We start from the raw sequence: 24,488 nt of genomic DNA, 5'->3' as shown, positions 1-24,488 counted from the left end.
TAGCTTTATTCCAAGGTATTTTATATGCTTGAAGCCATTGCAAGTGGTATGTTCCCCTAATTTCATATTCAACAAGTTTATTCTTGACGTATAGAAAAGCTACTGATTTTTGCATATGGATTTTGTATCCTTGCTACTTTGCCCCAGGAGTTTATCAAGTTTAAGAATTTCCTGGTAGAATCTTTAGGGTTTTTAAAAATATAGAATCAAGTCACCATCAAATAGCAATATTTGGCTTATTTCTCTCTTTTTAAATTATTTATTTATTTATTTATTATTATTATTTTGTTTCTCTCTTATTTGTGTTAAGTTTATTTCCTTTTCTTCTTAGTGCTCCGAGACTTCAAGCATTCCAGTGAATGGAGGCACTCTTACCTCCATCTGGACTCTATAGAATATGTTTTCCTTTATGTCGTGTTGGTTACAGCTTTGTCATATATGGCTTTTATTTTGTTGAGATGTGTTCCTTCTATTCCTGGTTTCTTCAGGGCTCTTTAAATTAATTGATACTGAATTTTATCAAGGGCCTGTTCTGAACTGATTGGCCTATTTAGAAGATGTCTGTCCCTAAGTCTATGGGCTGCATTGAATTTACTGACTTGTGATTATCGAGCCAATCTCACAACCCTGGGATGAGGAAACTTAGTTATGGAGTATGTGTGATCTTTGTCATGTGTTCTTGAGCACGGTTTGCTAGTATTTTAGTGAGAATGTTTGCCTAGATATTCATATGGAAAATGGTTTCGTAGAATTTGGCAATGAATCCACGCAGTCCCAAGCTTTTGTTGTGAGACATTGTGTTACCATTTAAACCTTGCTGGTTGTCATACATTTATTTAAGTTGTTTATATCTCCAAGCTTCATTTGAGTAGGTCATGTTGTTCTGTGACACTATTCATGGACAAACAGGAACAAACACCTGGTAAGGAGCTAGCAATAGATTAAAGATAGTCTCAAAGTCAATCTTGGCGGACCAATGAGTATTACTGGGATTCCTAACAAGAATATGGGTGAGAGGAGACTTACAGGAGCAGACTTACTCAGGCAGCTGCCTTACTAAAGGCTCATCTCAGCATGGGTCACAGCTTACAAAAGCTGGATGCCTGGGGCACACTGTACAACATGCAGGCAGCTCAGCAGGTTGGACCCTTTTTTCTAAGCAGGTCAGCAGGCCTCTGCTTCTTTCGGGTATACGGGCAGATGGGGAAGGAGCTTCTTCTAGATAGCTCAGCTTGTCTAAGACTTTTCAGTAGCTTGTCTGGTTAGAAATATTCTCAGAAGCTCCATTTTTCTGAGTGTGTCTCTCAAAAGTCCTTGGTGCTTATATACACTTGTGGAAGGAGGAGCCTAGAGTATCTGGTCAGTTTCAGGGACTTCCTGAGCCTGTTGATTTGTTTAATGGCTGAGTTTAAGGATATTACTTCCAGGACAGAATGTTTTATCCTACTTAGGTAACTGAGTTTGTTGAGTGTTCTTCAAAGATGGAAGGTTTTATTCTAGAGGAAATTGGTACACACCACAAGTATGCCTAGGAATTTACCAGTTCTAAATTTTCTACTTTTTTGAATATCAGTTTTCACAAGGTTCTCTAATGAGTCTCAAGATTACAGTTTGATGACACCTTCATTTTATTCTTCAATTTTATTAATTTGAATATTCTTTTTTTTTTTTTTTTGGTTAGTTTGGCTAGTATTTGGCCAATTTTGGCTTTTTTGGTTTTTTTTGTTTTTTTCATGGGTGTGTTAGAATCAACTCTTTGGGTACTGAATATTTTTATTCTTGTTTCTTCATTTTTTTCTGTCAATGTTTAAACTGCTGTTTCATATCATGTATTTTTTCCTTTTAAACATAGTACTTTTAACTCAATCACAGGCTCCCCATTTCTAACTTTCAGAACATTTACAATGCCATCATAATTTTCTCATGTTTGCTAATTATAACATCTATCAGTCCTGAGACTGACTCACTCTATCAATCTCTCTCTCTCTCTTTGTCTCTCTCTGTCTCTCTCTCTCTCACTCTCTCCCTTTCTCTCTCTTCCTTTTTCAAACTTTTTTTTATTTAAGTAACTTATTCATATTACATCCCAATTGTTATCCCCTCACTTCTATCTTCTCATTTCCCCCTCCCTCCTTCTTTTACCTCATTCCCCCCCTTTACATCTGTGACCAAAGGGACCTTCTCCCCCACCATATGATCACAGCCTATCTGGTATTCTCACTTATAATTGGACACTATCCTAACAGGGATGTCCTCTGAAAGTCTTCACTTAGCAGGAGATTGGGATAGATACTGGGACTTCCTATTGGTACTCCAGGCAAGAGAGGTACAGGAGAATGAGGCAGTAGAGGGATCCAGAGGGTCCTAGAAATGTACAATAAGGCCATCAAGGCTGGCAGATCTGGACGCAGTGGGGTCTGCTCAAACTACTGCACCAACCAAGGACAATGCATGCATGCAGTAAACCTAGACATCTTATTCAGATCTAACCAATGGACAATGCATTCCCCACAGCTGTGTGGAGAGCAGGAACTGACTGATATGAACTCTGGTGCCCTTATTTGACCAGTTCCCCTTGGTAGGGAGGCCTGGTAGCACTCAGAGGAAGGGGAAGAAGGCTACCAGGATGAGACCTGATAGGTTGTTTCTTCATTCTTATGTGCTGCTTCAAGTAAATGTAAGAAAAGTGCTATTAGGAGACATAACGTACCATGTCTGATTACCAGGACAGCACAGTGAGAGTTATCTGGGCCTACCACCCCGAAGATCCTGGAGAATCAGGTCCTAAGTACCATAACTCAAATCGGGGCACAAAGAGTCTGCGGTTGCTGAACCCCGAGAAAGCCAGTGTATTGTCTACAGCCTCACCGTATTTTGATTTGGTAAATCAAGACGTAAGTTTCCTCTTTCTTTTCTTCTCTTTTTTTTTCCCTTTCTTTCTGTTTTTAAACAAAAAGATGGGTTAACTGAAAATATGTAAGAGACTATTTGCTCATGTTATTGCATTTAATGTCATAACAACCAAGTGTGGCTTTTGATTTTCTTCCCTTTTTTCTTAAGACAGGTCCCCATTCCAAACAAAGGCACAACATACTGGTGCCAAATGTTTAAGATCCCTGCATTCCAGGAAAAGCGTCATGTAATAAAGGTATGTGGCTTCCATATGGGCCAAAGTAGGTTGATGCGAATGGAGGAAAAAAACGTTTGTGTTGTACAAGTTGTTTAGAGCCCATCTTTCAAAAGATGTCTCACTTTTTAATAAGGGTTAAGATAAAATTCTAGAAGTTTCTGAAGTAGAATTCATAATCTAGAACTTTCCTGATACCTCATCTAGTTTCCAGTCTCTTTGTACTGGAAGAGATTCCCTATACTACTATATGAGCAATATGCGATCTTCCTATAGTAAGAAAGACTCGTGACTTGAAAAAAATTGATTAATTGTAAATTGAATCCAGGCATAGTGCACTCCTGTATCTCAATCACTCGGGGAGCTAAGGCTGGAGGATTGTCACACCAAGGCCAACCTGGGCCACTTGTGAGACACATCTCAAGAGAAAATACCATGACTTTGAGAACGAGCGTGTTAGATGACAGCATTTCATTGTTACAAAGGGATGTATAAACTGTAGAAAGTTCTTGGTCATTTCTATTAAGCCCATTCTTCTGCTTGGATCATCTGCTCTGCACACTGGGAGCCCACTTTCCAGGCCACCTCAGCACATGCCAGCATGGCTTGCTTTACTGAGCTTTCTCACGCTCAGAATTTATTTTAATAGACAGTTCCTGCAGCTTGTGTGCTCAATAGTGATGCAACTGTCAGGTCTAACAACACTTTAACATGCTGCATTCGAAGTTGCAGCTGTTCCTTGGTTTAGTACAGTTTCTCTTAAGGGTTTTTTTTTTTTCATCAGAGAAATCTCTTCACAGAAAACCCATTCCATGAATTTATCTGTTCAAGCAAGACATACACCTTCCAACTAACAAGTATTTGTTGATAGCTGCCTATATTAGAGAAGAAAATACACAGTGTGCAGCACAGTGTAACCATGGTTTCTGCATATCCTCGGGGCATCACTTTCTGGTTTGCTGTGGAGTGTAGCAAGCCCCCACTGAACTTGAATCGGTTTAAGACATTTGCTTAACACGTCGATGGGAAAGTTGTTAACCATTCTGTCTTTCTACAATGGAAACCACACCTCCCTCAGGAGATTTTTAGACTAAGGTTTAAACTTGAGGCGGGGGTGGGACTTTTTTTTTTTTGTCTTTGTTTTTGTTTTTCTCGGTACAGCACCAGACACAGAAACTTTTTGCCATCCTGAGTGCAGTTGTTGGTCAATTTATGTTTATCGTTTCTTTTGCAATGACTTTTTCACTGGAAACAACATTTACTGAAAGCCCAGGGAAGGGCAAAGCCCCATGCTAAAAGTGTAACCAGAGCCTAGGTCTAAATCAGGCTTGCTTTGACTAATTATAAACTGCTTCTAGAAATCTTACTTAACTAACTTTACTACTTAACATAGGTGTTACTATGACGAATGAGTGAATCAAAAGGGCTTAACATTTCCAACCATGCCCCAAACTGACATTGTCTACTAACATAAGGAAAGCTGATAGATTATTGGCAACACGTGGCTGCTCTTTCATTGATCATCTTGTTAGATGTCTGGGTTGTGTCGGGATTTCCCATCAGCCTTTCTAGACATTCAGAGAGTTAAGTAAAACCTGCGATATTGGGCTGGGGAGACAACCCAGTCAGGAAGGGACTTGCTGAGCAGCAGGCTTGAGAATACGGGCTTGATTTCCAGCACCCGTGTACAATGCCTGTAGCTTCAGTTATGGGGAGGAGGGGTACCAAGACAGGAGGATCCCTGGGGCTTGCCGACGAGACAGTCTAGCTGAATTTGAACTTCAGGTTCAGTGAGAGCTCTTGTCTCAAAAATAAATAAATAAGTAGAGGGAGCCATAGAAGACACAACATTGAGCCCCTGAATTATCAGTCACTTCTTTGAGGGAGATTACCTTGAAAAAATATGGGCTTTAGTGAAGCAATAAAAAAAAAATATCGAGGTAGAACAAGACAGTGGAAAGGAAACACTATGCTTTCTGTGTGTCCCTGGGCTATCTGCACTTCCTTCCATGAGATCAGACATTCCTTGGGGCTTTTCAGACATTACTGCTGCTAATTCACAATGATGGATTGTGGAGAATGAGTCCCAGGAAAACCCAAGCACAGCTACCACTGAACAGGCATGAGGGGCCCTTGAAACCCGAATACTGTATAACCATAAAACAGTTACTAGAAAGTGGATTCCCTGATGTAGACAGACAGCAAAAACATCTGTCATCATATTTTATATTAAACATATCTGGCCGACCAGCTACCCTATAGTGTGCACTCCTTTATTATAATGAAAGGACACTGTTGAACGGAGAACTTCGTCATTAAAGCAGGCCAAAAACATCAAATGTGCTAATAGGTGAGTATTTTTCAAAAAAATGGGTAAACCCTTGGAACCAATTTTAGTAATCATGGGACTTTGAGTCTGGCTGTTTTAAAACTACTTGCTTTTCTGAGGATGGGAACTAGCTTTTCTCTCACAGGCCATCTCACTTCTGTTTTTCTCTCCAACACGATGCCTCAATTGATGCCGGCTTTCTTCCTCGTGGAAATGGCTTCTGATCTCGTTATCAGGACATGTCCCCCCCTCTCCGTGGTCTCACCTTCTGTTTTATTTCTACCATGTGGGAACTAGATGCCTGCTACTGACTCCCGACTCAACGGCTGTTTGTGCTTTTCCTGACCCACTCTAACCCGTGGCCTGGCTTTTGTTCACTGCTGCTCCCTCCCTTTCATCCCTGGTGCTCTCACCATATTCCCTGGAGGCAAATCTTTGGATCTTTAGATGAATCTGTTTAACAAGTTGAGACAAATGGACTTTCACAATAAGCTTCATGTGAAAACACTTTCCACTTCTTTTTAAAACTTTTCAACACCCCACTCTTATAGTGAAAGTTAATGCTGTAAATATAAAATATTTTTTTTTCACCAGTCCACATTTTGGCAATCTGTGCTACAAAGGTTATCAGTGTCAAATAACTATATCCCTTATATTTAAGAATCTGATTTTATATACACACACACACAAATATATATATATATATATATATATATATATATATATATATATATGTACACACACAAATCTATATACATATATAGATGAAAAGACAAGGCTATTTGCTGTGGTTAAACCTAAAACTTTGGATGGAAAGACAATAGTAGTAGGGATGTCAGCCTTACTGGTAATGATATGACTCAAAGGAGCATATTTTAAATATTGCTACTGGTACAGGGCACTCAGTTTTGAAAGCTTTGCTCTGTACCCTCCTGGGCTACATCTTTGTCAGATATATCATGGATCTGTCTAGCTACCTGGGTGTTCTTTGTAGTCACATAGACTACAAATGATCAAGTTTGCTCTGAAAGCTTGTCTATTCATGAACGAGATTTATTGCCTCGCTGTTAATTAGCTTCCCGACCCCAGAGAAAGCACTTAACCTTGCCTGCTCCTCAAATTCCTTCCCAGTCAGATAAAGAGATTTCACCAGATGATCTCAATCGGCCCTTTCTGCCTCTAAATGTCTGTGACTTGCTGAAAACTAAAACTGAAGTCTGCGTTGGAGATCACATGTCCTGTGGTCTGAAGTTCCTGTACTGCGGCTTCTCACAGCCCTTCAGCAGTCTGGAGTGAAATGCACCCCTCTCCCACCCCACCCCCAAGTTAAAAGGCCCTCACAGGGACCCCTTTAGCATAGATTTTAATGCATCTCAATCCTCTCAAGGGCATGCCACCAGGAGAGCTTGGGAAGTCTAGACACACTGTGGCACTTCAGTATGTTAACAGAAAGACTCAAGTTTTAAAACAGAGACCAGAAGATGTTATTATATCTGGGCTATAAACCACCTTTTAATCCTTATACCCACGTTTTTCTGAACGTGTTACTATTATTATTCAACAACTATTATATGCCTATAACAAATAATTTATATTAAACTAAACACCTGTTTACAGTCTCTATTGTGTAGCGGCTCGAGCAGAGTCTATGGTGTCAGGTGCTAGGATTCAAATCTTGGCTCCTTAGACAAGTAGAGGTTGAACCCATCTGTGAACAGGGCTAATGAAAGTACTTGTTATTGTCAAATGAGTGTTTACATGTTTAGCATATATTGGCTTAACAGGGACTAAGCCATGTTACCAATTTACCATGGTTTTCAAACCTCTTAAATCTTAGGATAAGAGGGAGGCAAGGCTTTACAGAAATAGTCTGGAACAGAGAGCAGCGATGTGTCCCGGCTCTGATTTTCATTAGCGTTTAAGCACCCTTGGGCAAACTCAACTCTCAGAGCTTGCCTCTTCGGTCATAAAGTAGGAAAAGTAACTCTCAGTGAAGATTAAATGAAGACAAGTGAAAACACCTGTTGCATAACAGGCTCATAATTGCTTGTTTTCGTCCCTTGAAGGGGATTACAGAGATGGATGACTAAAACTTCTAGTATTTTCTCATATAGGCTTTTCTTATAGGCTTCACGGAGGCTGTGGTTAGGCAGTAAGTCACTATTTTATTTTGAGGGAAAGATTCCTTAGGAGTTAGATTTCATTGCTTGCTTCCATTATCCTAAACCAAATGAAATGTAAGCTACTTTCCCCTGCTCTTGCCTAAGTAACGACAAAGACCAGCTGGTGATTCTCCCCTGGGACATTCTTAGACATTCTCAGTGCTCCCATTCTTCCTGCATTTGGGGGCTTTAAATAATGACATTTTCCGCAGACGCTGGATATTTATTTTCCTTAGCGTTTCTTCTACCATCCAATCCTACCCCACCTCAGCTAAGTATATCATTTCCAAGTAATGCAAAAAGTTGGACGGGAACTTGATAAAACATTAGCACATGTCATGGGACTTAATAGCTATGATATTGGCAAGTGACTTAATTCTTATTTATACTGACAGAACACAAAAATACACTAAATTCTAGGTGTGGGTGGAACGGTCGTATTAGTACATATGGCGACATCGAGATGCGAGCAGCTTTACTTGGTGACACAAAGAAGTATTTAGGTTAAACTTTGGCTTATTTTTGTCACTTAGACGCATCACCTCATCAGGATTTCATATTTTCTTACAAGATAAACTGACTTTCCACAGCTTTCTGGAGTTATGCAAGGTCAAAGTAACTCGTTCAACACTGTACAATGTATTTGCAGCAGGGCCAAGACCCGAAAATAGACCCTCTGAGAGATACCAATAGACCTTTCTCTATGTTGTCACACTAGCTCAAGCCTTTTGACACTCCCCACCCACCCCGACTTCCTCCTACCCCACCCACCCCACTTTCAGCAAAGTTATCTGTGGTTTAAAAAAAAAAAGTCTATATGGGAAGTGTCTGTTGGCCTACAGTTAGCCCTGAGGCTTCTCAGAGTGCAGGCTCCTTTAGTTTCTGGTTTTGACCTTTTTACTGAGATTTGTGGTTTGTAAGGAACTGTACATGCGTGGTGCATGCAATTTGGTGAGTGGAAATAGCCCTGACGCTATTTCCAAGCCAAGGTAAAAGACATTTGCACCATCTCCCACAGTTTCCCCACGTTTTTCTTTTGTGTTGCAGGAAGAACACTTACCATGGCTTGTGCCATTTTAACAGACTTGGAAGTTGGCAGAACCATATTGGGCAAGGTGACTTTTGAGTCCCATAGAATGTGAGCATGTTTCTTGGGCTATGTAAGGTTGACCTCACCAGAACCTTCAGAGACTTTGGGTTAAAAATCCTGGGAACTGATTTTGTGTGGCATCTGAATACACAGAAGCCTGGAGTTTCAGTGTTCTGCATTAAAAAAAAAACAACTAAACAAACAAACAAATGACCAAACACTTGCCAATGACATCAGTGACAGAGGATGTGTAGGATGCGTCATGAGTGACTTAGGAGGATTTTTTTTCCTTTCCTTTTCTTTCTTTTCTTTTCTTTTTTCTTTTTCTGAGACAGGGTTTCTCTGTGTAGCCTTGGCTGTCCTGGACTCACTTTATAGACCAGGCTGGCCTCAAACTCACAAAGATCTGCCTGCCTCGGCCCCCACCGCCCAGCTACCAACCAAGTGCCGGGATTACCTCCGTGCACCACTGAGCCTGGCTTTAGAAAGTTATTTAAGGTCAGGGGTTAAGAAGTTTAGGCTAAAGATTATGCATATGGCTATAGCAATGGGCAGAATGTTGAATCTGAGATGACGCTAGGTAGAAAAGAATTAACAATAATTTAAATGAGAGGAAGGTAATGAGCTCCAGCCCTATTGAGCATGTGCAGGGGACAAGGATCCTGGGAAACAAGCCAGCAGCTTTCTGGCTGAGTTAAAAAAAAAAAACTTCCTTGGAAATAAAAATAGTGGTAACAGGGCCATTTTATCCCCATCCTAACAGTGGTCTGTATAAAAGGGGCCCATGATATGAAATATTCACATTTCCATTTGGTCTTAAATCTGTGACACAATGCCTGTAAGTATCATAAAAACAATAAAAGACACATTAGGAAGAAAGCTAGAAAAACTGGCATCTCAGCGCTGCCCAAGAGCCAGTGGGAGCCCAGATGCTTAGTCCTACCCCAGCCACTGGCCACCTGACCAGTAACCATGGTGCCTCTAAGAGATCCAGTTCCCGTCACCCAGCCTGCCGGAAAACCGTAACCCTGTGAAACCGAGAGGTGGTCCTCTGTGGTCTAGAATCGGAAAGAAGGTTGTTCCTTCATTTACAGTGGGAAACCTGAGCATCCATAAACACGTAAATTCCTAAGTGCTTCTTTGCATTCCTCGGTAAATTAAGTTAGAGTACAAAATTATCTTAAAACTACAGAAATAATGCAGATAGCTTTTGTGTATTCCTAAGGAAGATTATATTACAATCTTCTGTGTAAAAAGTCACATTAGCATACAACCAGGATGGCATTTCAGTTGATACAACAACAAATTATTGTCGTTTTTATTACTGGAACTGTTATCGTGCCTGAAATGAAAACTGACTTTTAATAAATGAGATAGTTGAAGTTTAAGTTTGTAAAAACTTAAATATATTTCATAACTCTGTACTTTACATTCTCAATGTTGAATTGACACACTATTAAGCTATTTAGTCATTAAAAATTTAGAATAAAAGCTTAATGATAAAACTATTTTAGGAAGGGGAAGTTATAGGAAACTTAAAGCATTATGGATTCATCTTGCTCTGTTGAGTCACTATTGCTCTGCTTGGTTGATATCCTCAGGGTACAGCTTAAAACTCATCCCAGTTAGATCTTTAGGGATGGTGCCAACTCCTGTGTACACTGGTTGTTGTTGATTTTTTTCAAAATGGTCTCCAACTAACTCTGATGCCAACCTATTGTTTGACATCCATGATTTTGTACTTATTTAAAATTCCCAGATGGTACTTGTTGCCATATTAATATTTCATATCACACAGCAAAATGCTTTTCATACTAACATCAGTGCTATAGTGTATAGTAATAAGTTATTTTACTCAACATATATTGGAAGGTTGAACACACACTTAGAATCTACTATCAGAACGTTCGTGGTCTACCTGTGAAGAACCCAGGTCACTGTAGACATGGCTCAGTTGTTAAGTGCACTTGCTGCTCTTGGGGAGGACTCAGGGGTGATTTCTAGTACCCATGTGGTCCCTCACAATGCCATCTAACTCCAGCTCCGGGTGGGGGAGGGGTCCACTTCTTTTGTCTGGCCTCTGTGGGATGCTTCCCACATGGGGCACGGTGTACATGAACTCAGGCAGGCACAGGCATACACATGACAACAACATTAAAAACAAATCTTTATAATTCAGCAGTTTATGGTATTGACACCATTTATTCCTGGGCACGTTGCGTATTTATTTGTAGAAAGAGAGAAGCTGAAAACCCAGCTGTTTCCCAGGGCCGCAGCTGCCTTCCCTTATAAAAGCTGACCCATTGTTGAGCTGGAGGACACTTACTTCATGTAGGGAAAGAGATTTATGTTCTCGTGAAACCGATATACCAAAGTTATGTCTACACATTAATGTTTATAATGTAAGGACATTTTAGAAACAATGCCGAAGGCCACCTAGCTGGCTTTTTTTTTTTTTTTTTTTTTTTTGAGACAAGGTTTCTTTGTGTAGCCTTGGCTGTTCTGGACTCTCTTTGTAGACCAGGCTGGCCTCCAACTCACAGCGATCCACCTGCCTCTGCCTCCCGGGTGCTGGGATTAAAAGCGTGCACCACCACGCCGGCTAGCTGGCTTTTAAAAGGTGAATTTCTTTAAATCATTTTGTCACCTAGTCTTAGAGAAATTGTTTCCTCACAGAAACCAAGTTCTCTCTGAATTACCATATCTATGTTTTACATGTTGAGTTAAAGCCATGACCACGTAAACAACTTTTAGCCTGCCCTCCATACCTCTTGTTTCTCAGCCTGAAGAAGTCCTGAAAATACAAGCCGCACTTGTTAAGAGGGCAGTCTGGAGACGTGCTCACTGTGAGCACTCCATAGCTTACCTGCTCCTAATCTTTCTCCTATTGTTCACCGTTGAATTGCAAAGGACGCATGACTGTGAGTGTCTGTGGTTTGTCTACTTGAGACAGTACTCAGTGTTGTGTAGAAGTTAAGAGAGCCCACAGGACCAGCCAGCGGACCTTTACACCCAGCTCCCATGTAGAGGCAGGAACAGAAGAAAAGGGAGCGCGCAGTAGGGTTTGGGTGCAGTTCCGTGCCGGGACATAAGATAGATTTCAGGTTGGAAGACATGGTGGTGGTGTTGCCAGGATGACTGCAAGCAACCTCTCTGGGAGAGAGCTGGCGCTAACGTGATACCATAAGATCCAAGGCTCTCGCCAAGAGCTCGGTCGACCCTCACATCAAAACCCACAAAAGACCTTCATCACACAGTGGGAAACTGAAACCCAGCGGGTTAAGTGACTTGTCCACGGCAGGTCATTCTCCTCTTGGCCTTCTTTCCCTTGAGAAAGACAGCCTGTTGTAAATTGTGAATAGTGGCGTGGGTGCGTTAGCCTTACATGGGACTTCTGTGTCTATAGAAAACAGCATCCATTGCTTAAAAACTAAGGCCTTTGCTCCTTGTCTTTAGTAGTGTTCGGAAATACTACCCACATCAATATGGAGGAAGCTCCACTTGGTTCAGCATGTGGGAAAGAGCCACTGATGTTATAACCAGCATCTGCTTGTACCAGAGCCAAGGAGCAAGCATCTGCTGGCTCGGCTTCAGATCCTTAGTCTAAATATGTCAAATCTGAATGCACATTGACTTCTTGTCAGAGGAACAACTTTTTTTTTTTTTAATCACTGAATGCCCTAAACATACCAAGATTCCTAGTGTGAAATTTTGAGAGGGACTGTAGAGGGTAGCCTTTCATACCTGAGTGAAGTTACAGACCTTTGCCTTGAGTGATATCATCGTGTGGCTTTAACAGCTCCATGTAGTGTTAAGACTTTGGCAAGTTGCATCACACTTCCTTAAATAGAAATCAAGGCTACCTCGTAATTGCATGCACATGCATGTGAGTCTCAGAAGGGAAGCTGTGACTATTCCTGCAATTCGGGTAACAGCCTTTCAGTTCTTATGGAAAGGAAGGGATCTTCCTTAGGGACTACAACATGAGTTTATTCCCCACCCCCATTCCCATATCAATGTTGTTCACTCTTTCTTCTTGTGTGTTTTTTTATTAAAGATTTATTTATTTATTATGTATACAGTATTTTGCCTGCATGTATGCTTTTCCGCCAGAAGAGGGCACCAGATCTCATTATAGATGGTTGTGAGCCACCTTGTGGTTGCTGGGAATTGAACTCAGGACCTCTGGAAGAACAGCCAATGCTCTTAACCTCTGAGCCATCTCTTCAGGCCCTGTTCACTCTTTCTTAATAGGTCAAAGGTACATAATGCATTTGGTCTTCTTTAGAGATGTCTATGTGGTTTAGCTTTTCATTTTATGGTATTTTATATACTGGTTGTTTTTGTGTGTCAACTTGACACAAGCTACAGTCATCAGAGAGGAAGGAGCCTCAGTGGAGGATACACCTCCATGAGATCCAGCTGTAAGGCATTTTCTCAATTAGTGATCAATGGGGGAGGGTCCAGGCCATGGTGGGCGGTGCCATTCCCCAGCCTAGTGGTTCTGGGTTCTATAAGAAAGCAGGCTGAGTAAGCTATGGGGAGCAAGCCAGTAAGCAGCACCCTCCATGGCCTCTGCATCAGCTCCTGACTCCAGGTTCCTGCCCTGTGTGAGATCCTATCCTGACTTCCTTCAGTAATGTAAGCTGAATAAACCCTCTTGTTCCTAACTTGCTTTCTAGTCATGGTGTTTCCTGGCAGCAATAGAAACCCTAAATAAGACAACATACAAACCAAAATGATGTCCAAATTGGTTATTTGCTTATTGTCCAATACTTAAGGACGCCATTGCTCTAAGCAGGCATCCTGGTACCCATCTATAACCTCATCACTCAGGAGGTGAGGACAAAAAGATTATGGATTTGAGGGCAGCACTGATACTGCAGCAGAATTCTGCTTTCAAAAATGAAAAAAAAAATTCAGCACTTTAAAGCTGCTTATCTAAGATGTACCTTTGGTTCTCTTAAATATTAAACTTGGTGTATTTTTGTCATTTCCTGTGTGTACAACTGTGAGGTACATGTACATATGTGTAGGTGTGTTTCCGTGTGGGGGGTGTGCGTGTGTGCGAGTGCCCTAGGTATATGTCTGGAGTCATCCTTGATCAATTCCCCTCCTCATTCTTTGAGTTGGGATAGCTGAGCTCACCCGTCAGCTATCTCTCTAGTCAGCTTACCTCAGGGATGCCCTCTCTCTTCTTTCCTGGTCTGGAATTCCAAAAGAAGCCTCATATGCACCCTGCATTTACGTGGATTCTTGAGGTCTGAGCTTGGGTTACCTTCCTTTCATAGCAAGTGCTTTAACTGCTGAGCCATGTCCCCAGTCCCTCTTAGTTTTTTTTCTTTTCTATAAACACTTGCACTATGAAACCAGTTATTATATCCACAGTCGTTGACTTTTGACCACATGACTTCGAGATAAAATTCATCCCTGTGGAGGGAAGTTCAACGTAAGTCCCTCATCCCCCACCGTGACTATGATAGCCACCAGTAAAGATGGCCCTTTGCTTTTTCCTTTCACTGCCCTGATCTTGGTTTTAGTGTGCATATCCTCATGTAAATGCAAATGCTTTAAAGGTGTGTTTGAGAACCCCACACCTACAGATTGCTCATGGTATCCCAGACTCCGCTTTATTTACCAGTCAGACCATTTTTTTCAGAAGAGCTAACCACGGATCTTTTCTAAAGCCTTGGTGAGCTGGAGCCGGAGGTCGGGTAGGAAACCTGTAACAGCCTAACACCCCGGTCTCTGTGACTGCTGTAAGCACAGGTAAAATGAGCATAACGAACCACAAGAACTGAGTGGATTTAATTTTATTTAGTTTAGCTGAGGCTGAAGGCCTTGTCTTTGAGCTCACAGAAAAACTTTAAAACACTTGCTCTACCCTTGACTTTTAAGTGTTCCCAAGTTTTGGTTTCTGTATTGGCAAATCAGATATAATACCTGTTTACCAGATGACCCTGGAACTTACTGGAAAATGCTTAGAGAGCACTTGAGGCTGATAGTTTCAACACTGTCCTGTTGCCTTCCTGTCACCTTCCTTCTCTGACAGTCTGAACTAGCTGTCTGATTGCATTAACATTTTATTTCATGGTTGTTAAAAAGTTTAGTCTAGTGTAAAAGTAACTTTTATTCTCCTGGCTCAATTGTCTGGGAGGCTTACTGCTTCCTTCTGCTGGCCTAGGCCTAGTCCTGGAAGCTTCTAGGCCTCTGTATAATCTAACCTGGGCCTAGGATATTTTCAGCCTCTGAGACTTACTGCTTACTGAGCTCACCCTTACTTGTTCTTTCCGAGCTCCGGGCTTGTTCAACTCAGCTGTTTCTGGCTCAAACTCCTCTCCCAGCTGGCTTATTCAATCTGGCTTTTCTTGACCCAGAATTGCTCTGCTTGGCCTCAAACTAATTCAGCAATCAGCTCTAATCCTCTGGCTTCTTCTCATTTTCTGGCTCATTCTATTTTAAGCTGAGTTCTCTGTGGTCCAGTGGGGGTGGGGGGGGTGAGGTCCACAACTTTTTCTCAACCTGTTAATTAAAGTAGGATTTAAATGTATGTCATAAATTGCTATTATTTATCTATATCTTCCTTTTAACATGCAAAATGTAAAAAGAATTTCGGACTTTATATAGATATGTATTTAAAAATAATGTATATTTCCAGATCTCTCTCTCTCTCTCTCTCTCTCTCTCTCTCTCTCTCTCTCTCTCTCTCTCACACACACACACACACACACACACACACACCACACATAATATTTATAGTCTTTTTACTGGGTCATCTTTTAATAATCTATAATTAAAGAATTTTCAAAGCTTTTGAAAAACTCTAATTACTTGAATGCAATTATCTAATAATTCAAAGCAGTTCGAAATTTACTTTGATTTTGTTGACTGTTTCAAGGCATTTCAGAGTAGAAAATTGAAATATATTTGTTTACAGCTGACTAGATTCTCTGAGGTATATCAATTCCTTCATCTCTTGGGATTCAATACTTTGAACGTCTTTGCTTTCTATTTCTACATTCCAAACAGTTAAGAGATTGCTGCTCAACACACCTTGTTGCCTAAGCTGTTGCCTGCTGTAGGTTACATTTGTAAGATTTTCAACCAGACTAAATTTACAAGGTCAGAGAACTAAGTTCTTCTTTGTAATAATAATCGGGGAACAATAGCTCTTTGAGTCATGTTTTCCACTTATATAGTAATGAAAATATTCCAACATTTTATTCAAGTGGCTACATATTTTCAAATACTATTTATTGAAGTGTTAACAGAACCATTATGAAGTGATTTATATCTTCAGCTTGAGTTAATAATCACAGGAAATGCCCGCATCACCCCGTACTTATCTGCACTGGCCTTTGGAGGTCTTGTAAACAAGCTGCAGCAGCTGCCTTCTGGATCCCTCCCCACTGAAGGGTGAAGGCAAGGGTCCTCAGCTTGGTGTCTTCCGGCCCCACCCTATTTTCCAACATGAGACTACCCTCTGCCTGTACCTGCTTCCTGCTTCACTGCCAATGTAATGATGCTTGCTTTTATTTTAGTTGCACAAATATTTTCATGTTTATGCTCTAGTTTCATTATTACTAAAAAAAAGTAGGCCAGGCGTGGTGGCGCATGCCTTTAATCCCAGCACTTGGGAGGCAGAGATAGGCAGATCACTGAGTTCGAGGCCAGCCTGGTCTACAAAGCGAGTCCAGGATAGCCAAGACTACAGAGAAACCCTGTCTCGAAAAACTAAAAATAAATAAATAAATAAATATTATACACCAAAATTAACCAGACCCAAAGTCTATATACTTCTTAAAACAAGTAAGAGTGAGAACTATTTAAAAAAAAATCAGTGTACCCCTTTACAATGTTAACATGTATGTATATTCTTTATAATTTTATTTTCAAAGAAATACTTAAAACATTAAATAAGTTTTTAACTGGTTTAATTTCTCTTCTTTTTAAAGTTACTTTGAAATTCATTTGATTATATTACTGCACTATTTTTACAGGTTAAAATGTAATACAAAAATTTAGTTCCTAACTCAATCCTCTGTTCTGTGTGAGCCTAGATTTCACAGTGTCTCGCACGGATGAACATTCAAAGTAACTTGTGGTTTTTGCTGTGATAAATAGAGCATTATGTGTTGATGGTTCCTTTTCTGTAGGCTGGAATGCAGGGTGCACTGGGTCAAGGGTACAAGCAGTGTGCATTTTAACATACTTACCGGGTTAGTTTCTAAACCCATCTCTCACATCACCATTGTGATGTGTGATTCTCTTCTCAGAGACTTCTTAGCTCTAGGGGTGATGGTTGTCTGCCAACTGATGGCCAAAGATATGGATTGGTTGAAAGGGATGTTTGGGACACCTTGTTTTCCTACTCTCAGAAGCTCATGTGTTGAGGGGGTCCAACTGAATCTTGTCAGATTTGGGCTTTGGAAGGGCGTGGCCAAAGGTCTTGGGAGAAAACATAGTCCTGGGAGTGTTTGAAGGGATTGTGAGAGGGCCAGAAAGATCATGCGTGGTAGGTCATAGAATGGAGTCTGTTTTCTACAGATACAGATATGAAAGGGCCATGGAGGCGAGCCTGTGGATCCTTTCTCACCTTTCCAGTGCTGGGAATATGGGCATGTGCTACTTGCAATGTTTTTTTTTTTAACTTGGGTACTGAGTGTCAAAGTTGGGACTTCATCCTTGGGACACAAGTGCTTCCTTAACTGCATTATTTCTGTAGCCAAAATGACTGCATTTGGAGAAATGGCATCCTTTGCTGTAGAATGTAGAATTCAGCTCACTGGAACTAGGAGCTCAGTTGGAGGTATTCAGACAGGGTGGGGTGAGAGGAGAGGTGGGTGGCTACCGCTGGGGAAGCCAACTGGTCCAGGAGCAGCGATGCCCAGGAGAGATGTTGTAGAAGGAGAAGCTGATGTGTCAGCTCATTTGATGTTAGGCATTGGGAGGGTAATGAACATCTCAGAAGAAGTGATGGTTCAAAGGGGAGAGGACATTGTGAGTTGATTGTAACTCAGTTTATCAGCTCTTTGGATGTCTTCTTCATCTGCCAAGAAAAGAGATAGACCAACATTTTTCTGAGGTTGTAAACCTTTTCTTTGAGCGCCTAAGGAGAGTGAATTACAAAGTTTAAATAGAGTTTGGCTTTTATGTCCCTGGGAAAATACGCATAGAATAAATCACCCATGTGCTTTATGCTCCATTTATAAGTAGATCCATTTTTCAATGTAATTTCTATGGCTCACAACCTAAAAATATTTAAAGTCTAGCAAAGCTATTGCATTTGTTTTGTTTAAAAAAGGGGTGACATGGTTAGGGAAAAATAACAAAACAAAACAAAGAGGAAAAAAACCACCACCAACAAAACCAAACCAAACCAGATTAGACCTATGGAGATGAAAGAACTCAGGTTTGTGCCTGTGCGCCACCTTGATGAGTGAATTTATCCTCTCATTTTATCCTCTGGAGTACTTGGATGGAGTGAAGGAATTGCTGGATCCAGTGGGGGCGGGAGGCTTAAGATGAGTGACAGAATAAACATTACAAAGCATGAATCCTTTTTGGGGCGGTTGCCATGTAAAGAATGCTAAAATATTTTCTCTACATGTTAGTTTGTTTAAAATGCAAGCAAACAGATGCAAAGACCCAGGAAGCATTTGCCATGCTCTCAGAACGCTGACGTGTATGAAAGAAGACCGTTATTCACGTAGCTGGAAGGCAGCAGGAGCCTTAAATGCTTTGAGAAGGCAAATTCAGCGTGGGCCTATTTACGAAGACAGACAGAACTGCTAGTGTAGGCATTGGTTACCCGTCCGGAGAGGAGAGTCACCCACAGACAGTGGCACCGGAGTTTAATCCAGTCAGGACGTGATACAACTGAGATTGTTTCCTTATTTTTACATAATTGTCCTATGAGTGGTGATTTTTAAAAATTGTCACCTCCTATTTAAACACAGAGAACAAAAAAAGATATAGCAATGAAAAAAATCTATCAAGTTATCTCTGTTTTATAAAGCCTAAAGGATCATGTTTTCTTTTCTCATTGCATTGTACATGCACACCTGCATGTGCATGTGAACATGTGTGCAGGTGTAGAAGTCCAATGTCTATGCCAGGTATTTTCCTCAATTGCTTTCCAATATATATATATATATATATATATATATATATATATATATATATATATGTGTGTGTGTGTGTGTGTGTGTGTGTGTGTGTGTGTGTGTGTGTGATATATATATATATATATATATATATATATATATATATATATATATTGAGACATAGAACCTTCACATTACTTAACCGGGCCCCAGCTTCTTTGCTTATAAAGTGAAAATAGTGAATAGCAGTCTCAATGCTGCATAAACATTAGGTGAAACTAAAATGTGATGATACGTGGAGCAATGTGTGCGACAGATGCAACAAATGACGGTCACCGCTGATACCTAGCATCTCTATTTCTTTTTTTTTTCTCTCTCTCTTTCTTTTAGTTCTTTGAGACAGTTTTCTCTGTGTTATCTTGGCTGTCCTAGACTTGCTTTGTAGGCCAGGCTGGCCTCGAACTCACAGTGATCCAGCTGCCTCTGCATCTCTGTCTGAACTTTAAGTCTCTGCATGGCTGTAGGATTCCATCTTTGATCTTCAGCATTGGGCACAGGTCCCGAGAGCTCAGTAATCTTTGCGGAGTCGAGGACTGGAATCTAGACTGAGTGGAGGAAGCAGTGGTGAACTGTAGCATCTGTTTTCTCTCTAGGACAAAGGGACTTTAAGTGGGTGACCTATAGCTGAGGAGTCTGTGTTTAACCGAAAGGCTGGACCGCTGAGCTCTGTGGCGCTGCTCACAGGTGCTTCTCAGATGAAACCAAAAGTCTTTCTGCGTGAGCTGATGGTTATCAGGTCTGAAGCAAGTTTGTTTTGAATGAATTCTGGGCTTCTGGATAAAGGCTCCCATAGACTTTTACACAAAACAACGTTTCTAATTTGTATTGTGTGCAATTAGATCTAATCTTTAGGTTATGTCTGAGTAATGACAACTGCCATTGTATTATTTCCCTGCTCTCAGGAGCAAAAACAAGATACCTTACTTTACTGAATTCCTCTAGCAAATAAACCTATAAATTATGATGAATACATACTAAAATAGTATGGTATTTAAAACTGCCAAATTATTATGATAAATTATATTTACTATAGGCAATAGAAGTTTGGAGATAAAAGGTATTTCTATATATTTTACAAGGAAGTTAGATTTAAAATATGAAGAATTTAGTTGATAAGTTCAACTTGTATTTGTAAGTTATATTGGATTAAATGAAAAACTCTTTTCCACAATGAGAACCATCTGTTGTTAATTAAATTCCATTCTGTCATGTTGGCATTAAGACCCTGAAATCATACATTTAAAAATAATACAAATAAGCCCCCAACAATGACAAACAAGATGAGCCCAGCAGGCAGATCTTCCAAGGAGACCCGGCAGTGAGTGAAGGTTTGAAAAGTGGAAAATACTCAATGTAGAATCCAGGAGAGATTGTGGTACCCTGCTGGCATCTTCCCAGGAGGGGATGAAGCTGTCAAGGAACCCACACATTTGCCTTGGGGAGGTTTTACAGCAGGTTTGAGTAATAAAAACATGTTGGTTATTTTAAGAGATGAAAGCTTCAGGGGGGCATAACTGAGTTTTCAAATGGAAGATATGTATCATTTGACAAAAATCTTATCATAGTGAATTACTATTCTAAATATAAATTTAAATAAAAATTATAAAAAGATTAACTGTATTGTATTAACTTAGTATTTGGAAAATAAATACCCATAACATTTAAACTGGAAAGTTTACCTGACATAAAAACATAGACTATATAAAAACATAGAACACACTCAATATGTATGTACATGTTTAAATAATGTTTAAATCACAATGCATATGCCTGTCTTCTCAAACATTGTTCATTTCTTTATGCTGAGGACATTTTAAATCTCTTCTACTAAGCTCTTGAGATGTACGATGCATATTATTTCCTGTAGTATTTCTACTGGGCTGTAGCATCCCAGAACCTGCTTCTCTCTGACTGCAGACTTGGATGCCAAGAGTTGACCTAGAGAAGTAAATAGTTTTGAAGGTTTGTGCAGACTTCTTTGATAGCCTATAAGAAATGTAATTTAACTTTTTCAAAGAAATAACAAGCCATGAACAGAAATATGGGCACTGGTATTGGCTTGATGCTCTCTACTGTGGGGTTTCTAAGACAGCATGTCTTCTCCATAACCTTGCAAGCTAGGAACTGTAGATGGGAATGCTAAGCAGCTTCTCATAGCTGGCTATTCAGTGGTAAAATCAGAATTTTACATATGTACTGTGAATTAGTATCTTCTTCACAGCAAAACAAGTCAAGTGTATAGAATTGTTAAAGTGAATAGCAAAACCCCTGGACTCTATCATCCAAGCTCGTCACAAAATATCACTAATATTTTTGTATTTCTCTGAAAAGTTCTCTTTACATGCATGATATATTAAAATGTAATACATAAAATATATAATTTTAATGATATATAGTATATAAATAATGTATAATTTTAATGGTATATTACATGTAATATATAACTGTAAATATAACATATACTATTTGTATGAAATCTGTGCTTATCTATATAAATTTTGTTTTATATCTTTCTCTGTCTGCATGTATACATGTATTTCTTTCTTGGCTTTTAGACTTCATCTGGATTATTAGCTTAACTGGGCTGAGGTCCCTAAGCTGTCTCTTTCTGGGTGTGTCTGTGAGGGTTTCCCAGAGGAGCTTAACCCAGGAGGGCCCTGACCTAAGGACCACTTGAATAACTTTGTTGGGAAGTATTGCAAACTATGGGAGAGAGGGTTGATTGGTAAGAGGGACCAGGTCCCTGGCTGAGCCTTTTGGGAACATGTCCTGTCTTTTGTGTCTTCCTGTGACTCTGTCCTCCTGGCTGTAGTGACTCTTGAGGAGCTGGGCATCACGCCCTTCTGCCACAAAGCTCTCAGCAGAGGTCTGGGAGTGTGGGGCAGCACTGCAGATGGAAGCCATGGAGAATGAATGTGGATCTCTCCTCACTGGTGTTTTCTTCAGGTGCTTTGCTGTAGCCATGCACAGTCTGACTAATACAGGCTTGCATAGGGGCTTTGATACTTGCCTTCTAAATTTAAAAGTACCTCCTACAGTGCTGCATTCTAAACAGAGAGCTGTCTGAATTTACTGTAGTTGAATTAACTACCTGATGTGATTTGCAGGTTCTTATACATTTTTTTTTGTTTTGGAGCCAGCATTACCAGTTAAGAGAACTAAGTGTTGCCAGCCAAATATGTTAATTTGACTTCATTTCATATAATCATGGATGAGTTTTTACCTCTTTTTATCTGTAATCATAGAGATCTCTTTTTCCATAAACTCTCAGTTCGTGTGCTTTGTCCATTTTCACTATTGTGCCTCTGACTTGTGATTTCACAGTAGGGATTTGTTTGGTGCAAATTTGCAAATAAGATCCTCCGTTATTTTAGCACTTTATCATTTACTTATCTTTGCTCAGGTGACAGCTGCTTCCAATTCTTTCTTCTGTTGCATTTCTTTTTCTTCCCTGGGATGGGGAAGTGGGACACACAGATAAAGTTGGTGCAAGAGTGCACTTCATTGCATAGGTACGCCATCTTCCCTGTCACTCTCTGATTGAGCTATGTAAAAGGCCCAGTTTCTGCAGTGCCCGAGCTCCATGTAACAAGTAGGCCCAGGTCTGCCTATTCATCCAGGGCAGATCTGTCATAAATCTAGCTAGATTCATTTTTTAAAATATATTGCTGCATCAAAAAAACCCATATATCGATAAATCAAAAACCAAAAAACCTGTTTGAATGTTCTATAAACCATTGTTCTATAGCAGGAAAGATATGTATGCAGTGTATGTACACTTGACTCTATAAATTCCAACAACTTGAAATGTACAAAGCAACCTATCTTTCAAAAACAGTGCATATATAGCTGGGTGTGGTGGCGCACTCCTTTAATCCCAGTACTCGGGAGGCAGAGGCAGGGGATCACTGTGAGTTTGAAGTCAGCCTGGTCTTCAGTATGAGTTTAGGACAGCCAGGGCTACACAGAGAAACCCTGTCTCAAAAAACAAAAACAAACAAACAAAACAGTGCATGTCTACAAGGACGCAGCACTATCACGTCAGAGAATGTTTAGCATGGTCTTTGCACATGTGTGTCCCTCTGTGTGTTATACATACTTGTTAGTGTGGATGCGTGCGTATGTATGTGCAGGAGTTTGTCTTCATGAAGCATTTTATTAAGGCTCTCTTGCACATGTGCATGTACTACATGCACACACATACACACACATACACACTCACACATACACACACACTAACAGCCTCATCCTCATTCACCCTATTCACACACATACACATACACATGTACACACTCAAACACATATACATACACTAACACCCTCACTCACACACATACACACACTCACATACACATATTCATACGTATACACACACTCAACACTCTCTCTCTCTCTCTCTCTCTCTCTCTCTCTTTCTCTGAAGGTTCTGAAAACTTTGTTCCATGTAATGAATTGACAGCATGAGAAAAACAATGAGCTGCTTCTCTAAGGGGTAAAAACACATGTGAAATAATTACATTCAACAAAAAAAATATATGTGGTAAGTTGGGCTGACTTAGTACGGCTTCCCTGGTATTTACTCTAAGTACTAGATGCTCTTCTCCTTTAGTTTTCATAATAGACTAAAACTTGCTTTGGATTTTCTCTCAAAAATAAGAAAACTGAGTTTCACCCAGGTAAAGAAATTGGTATCAGGCCACAAAGCTTGTAAGCGGCAGAGTTAGGAGTCAAAATTTAGATGTTGGCACTGGGCTGTGCACACCGTACAGCATTCTGAGGGAAACTTGGAAAAACAGTACAAATGTGAGCCAGAACCAGAGGAGGCGTCCAAAGAAACGAAGTGGGCTCCATGGCTGTGTAAGATGCTGATTAGAAAGTGTGAATACAGGAGACCAAAGGGAGGGGAAATGACGCTGGTAAGAATGCACACGTAAGAGGAGACTGGCCTCTAAGTGGCTGAGAATCTGTGTTAACAGGACTGTGTGGATAATGCCTTAAGGAGAGAAGGCCATGAATGTCAGAGGAGAACGGTCAGCTGATGAGCTGCCGCATATGGCTCAGTATTCCTGTCAGATTGCCACTGTGCAAAGCGCTGTCTTGGAGAGACTGGCTACTACCTGGCATGCTAGCGGGTCGGGTGGGGGGCAAGTGTGGGAACATCTGCCGAGTGCTTAAGCTGCCATAAGGAAATACTTCAGACCTTGGAGTTTGTGAAGAACAGACATTTACTTGTTATTCTACACTGTGGGAAGTCCAAAATAAAGGCACTAAAGTGAAGGTCTGGACAGGTGGCATTTGATGGGCTCAAACACAAACAATGAAGAGGGAGGGGACTTTGATTTCCTCAGTGTTGTACACATGAGTTGAAATATCACTCCAAACTTGCAAGATGCACACCATCCATACAGCAAAGTTTTTTTTGGGGGGGTGGGGGGAAGTGCCAAACTATTGGCATTGACAACTGCTGGGGCTGCCCCCCATGTTTGTGGTGGGTCCCTGCTTTGTGTGTGTGCATGGAAGGTGTGTGTGCTAGCTAGGATGACTGACTATCTGGAGTGTAACACAGAAGACCTTCTGAAGGGGTCTCTCAGCATGTTATCAATAGTCAATTTTA

General features: G+C 40.5%; 1 protein-coding gene across 1 annotated transcript in view; it reads left to right on the top strand.

Annotated features, from left to right (window-relative positions):
* MOXD1 (monooxygenase DBH like 1) overlaps nt 1–24,488 on the top strand; it is a 73,640-nt gene that overhangs the window by 28,237 nt on the left and 20,915 nt on the right. Inside the window, exons 3-4 of the mRNA XM_084775141.1 lie at nt 2,727–2,894; nt 3,065–3,148. Coding sequence (XP_084631267.1) covers nt 2,727–2,894; nt 3,065–3,148 — 252 coding nt within the window. The remainder of the gene's footprint in view (nt 1–2,726; nt 2,895–3,064; nt 3,149–24,488) is intronic.

Source organism: Acomys minous (genome assembly GCF_964271855.1).
Source record: "Acomys minous genome assembly, chromosome: 3".
Lineage (NCBI taxonomy): Eukaryota > Metazoa > Chordata > Mammalia > Rodentia > Muridae > Acomys > Acomys minous.
Note: the sequence above shows the minus strand (reverse complement) of the source record. Positions and strands in the feature narration are given on the sequence as shown.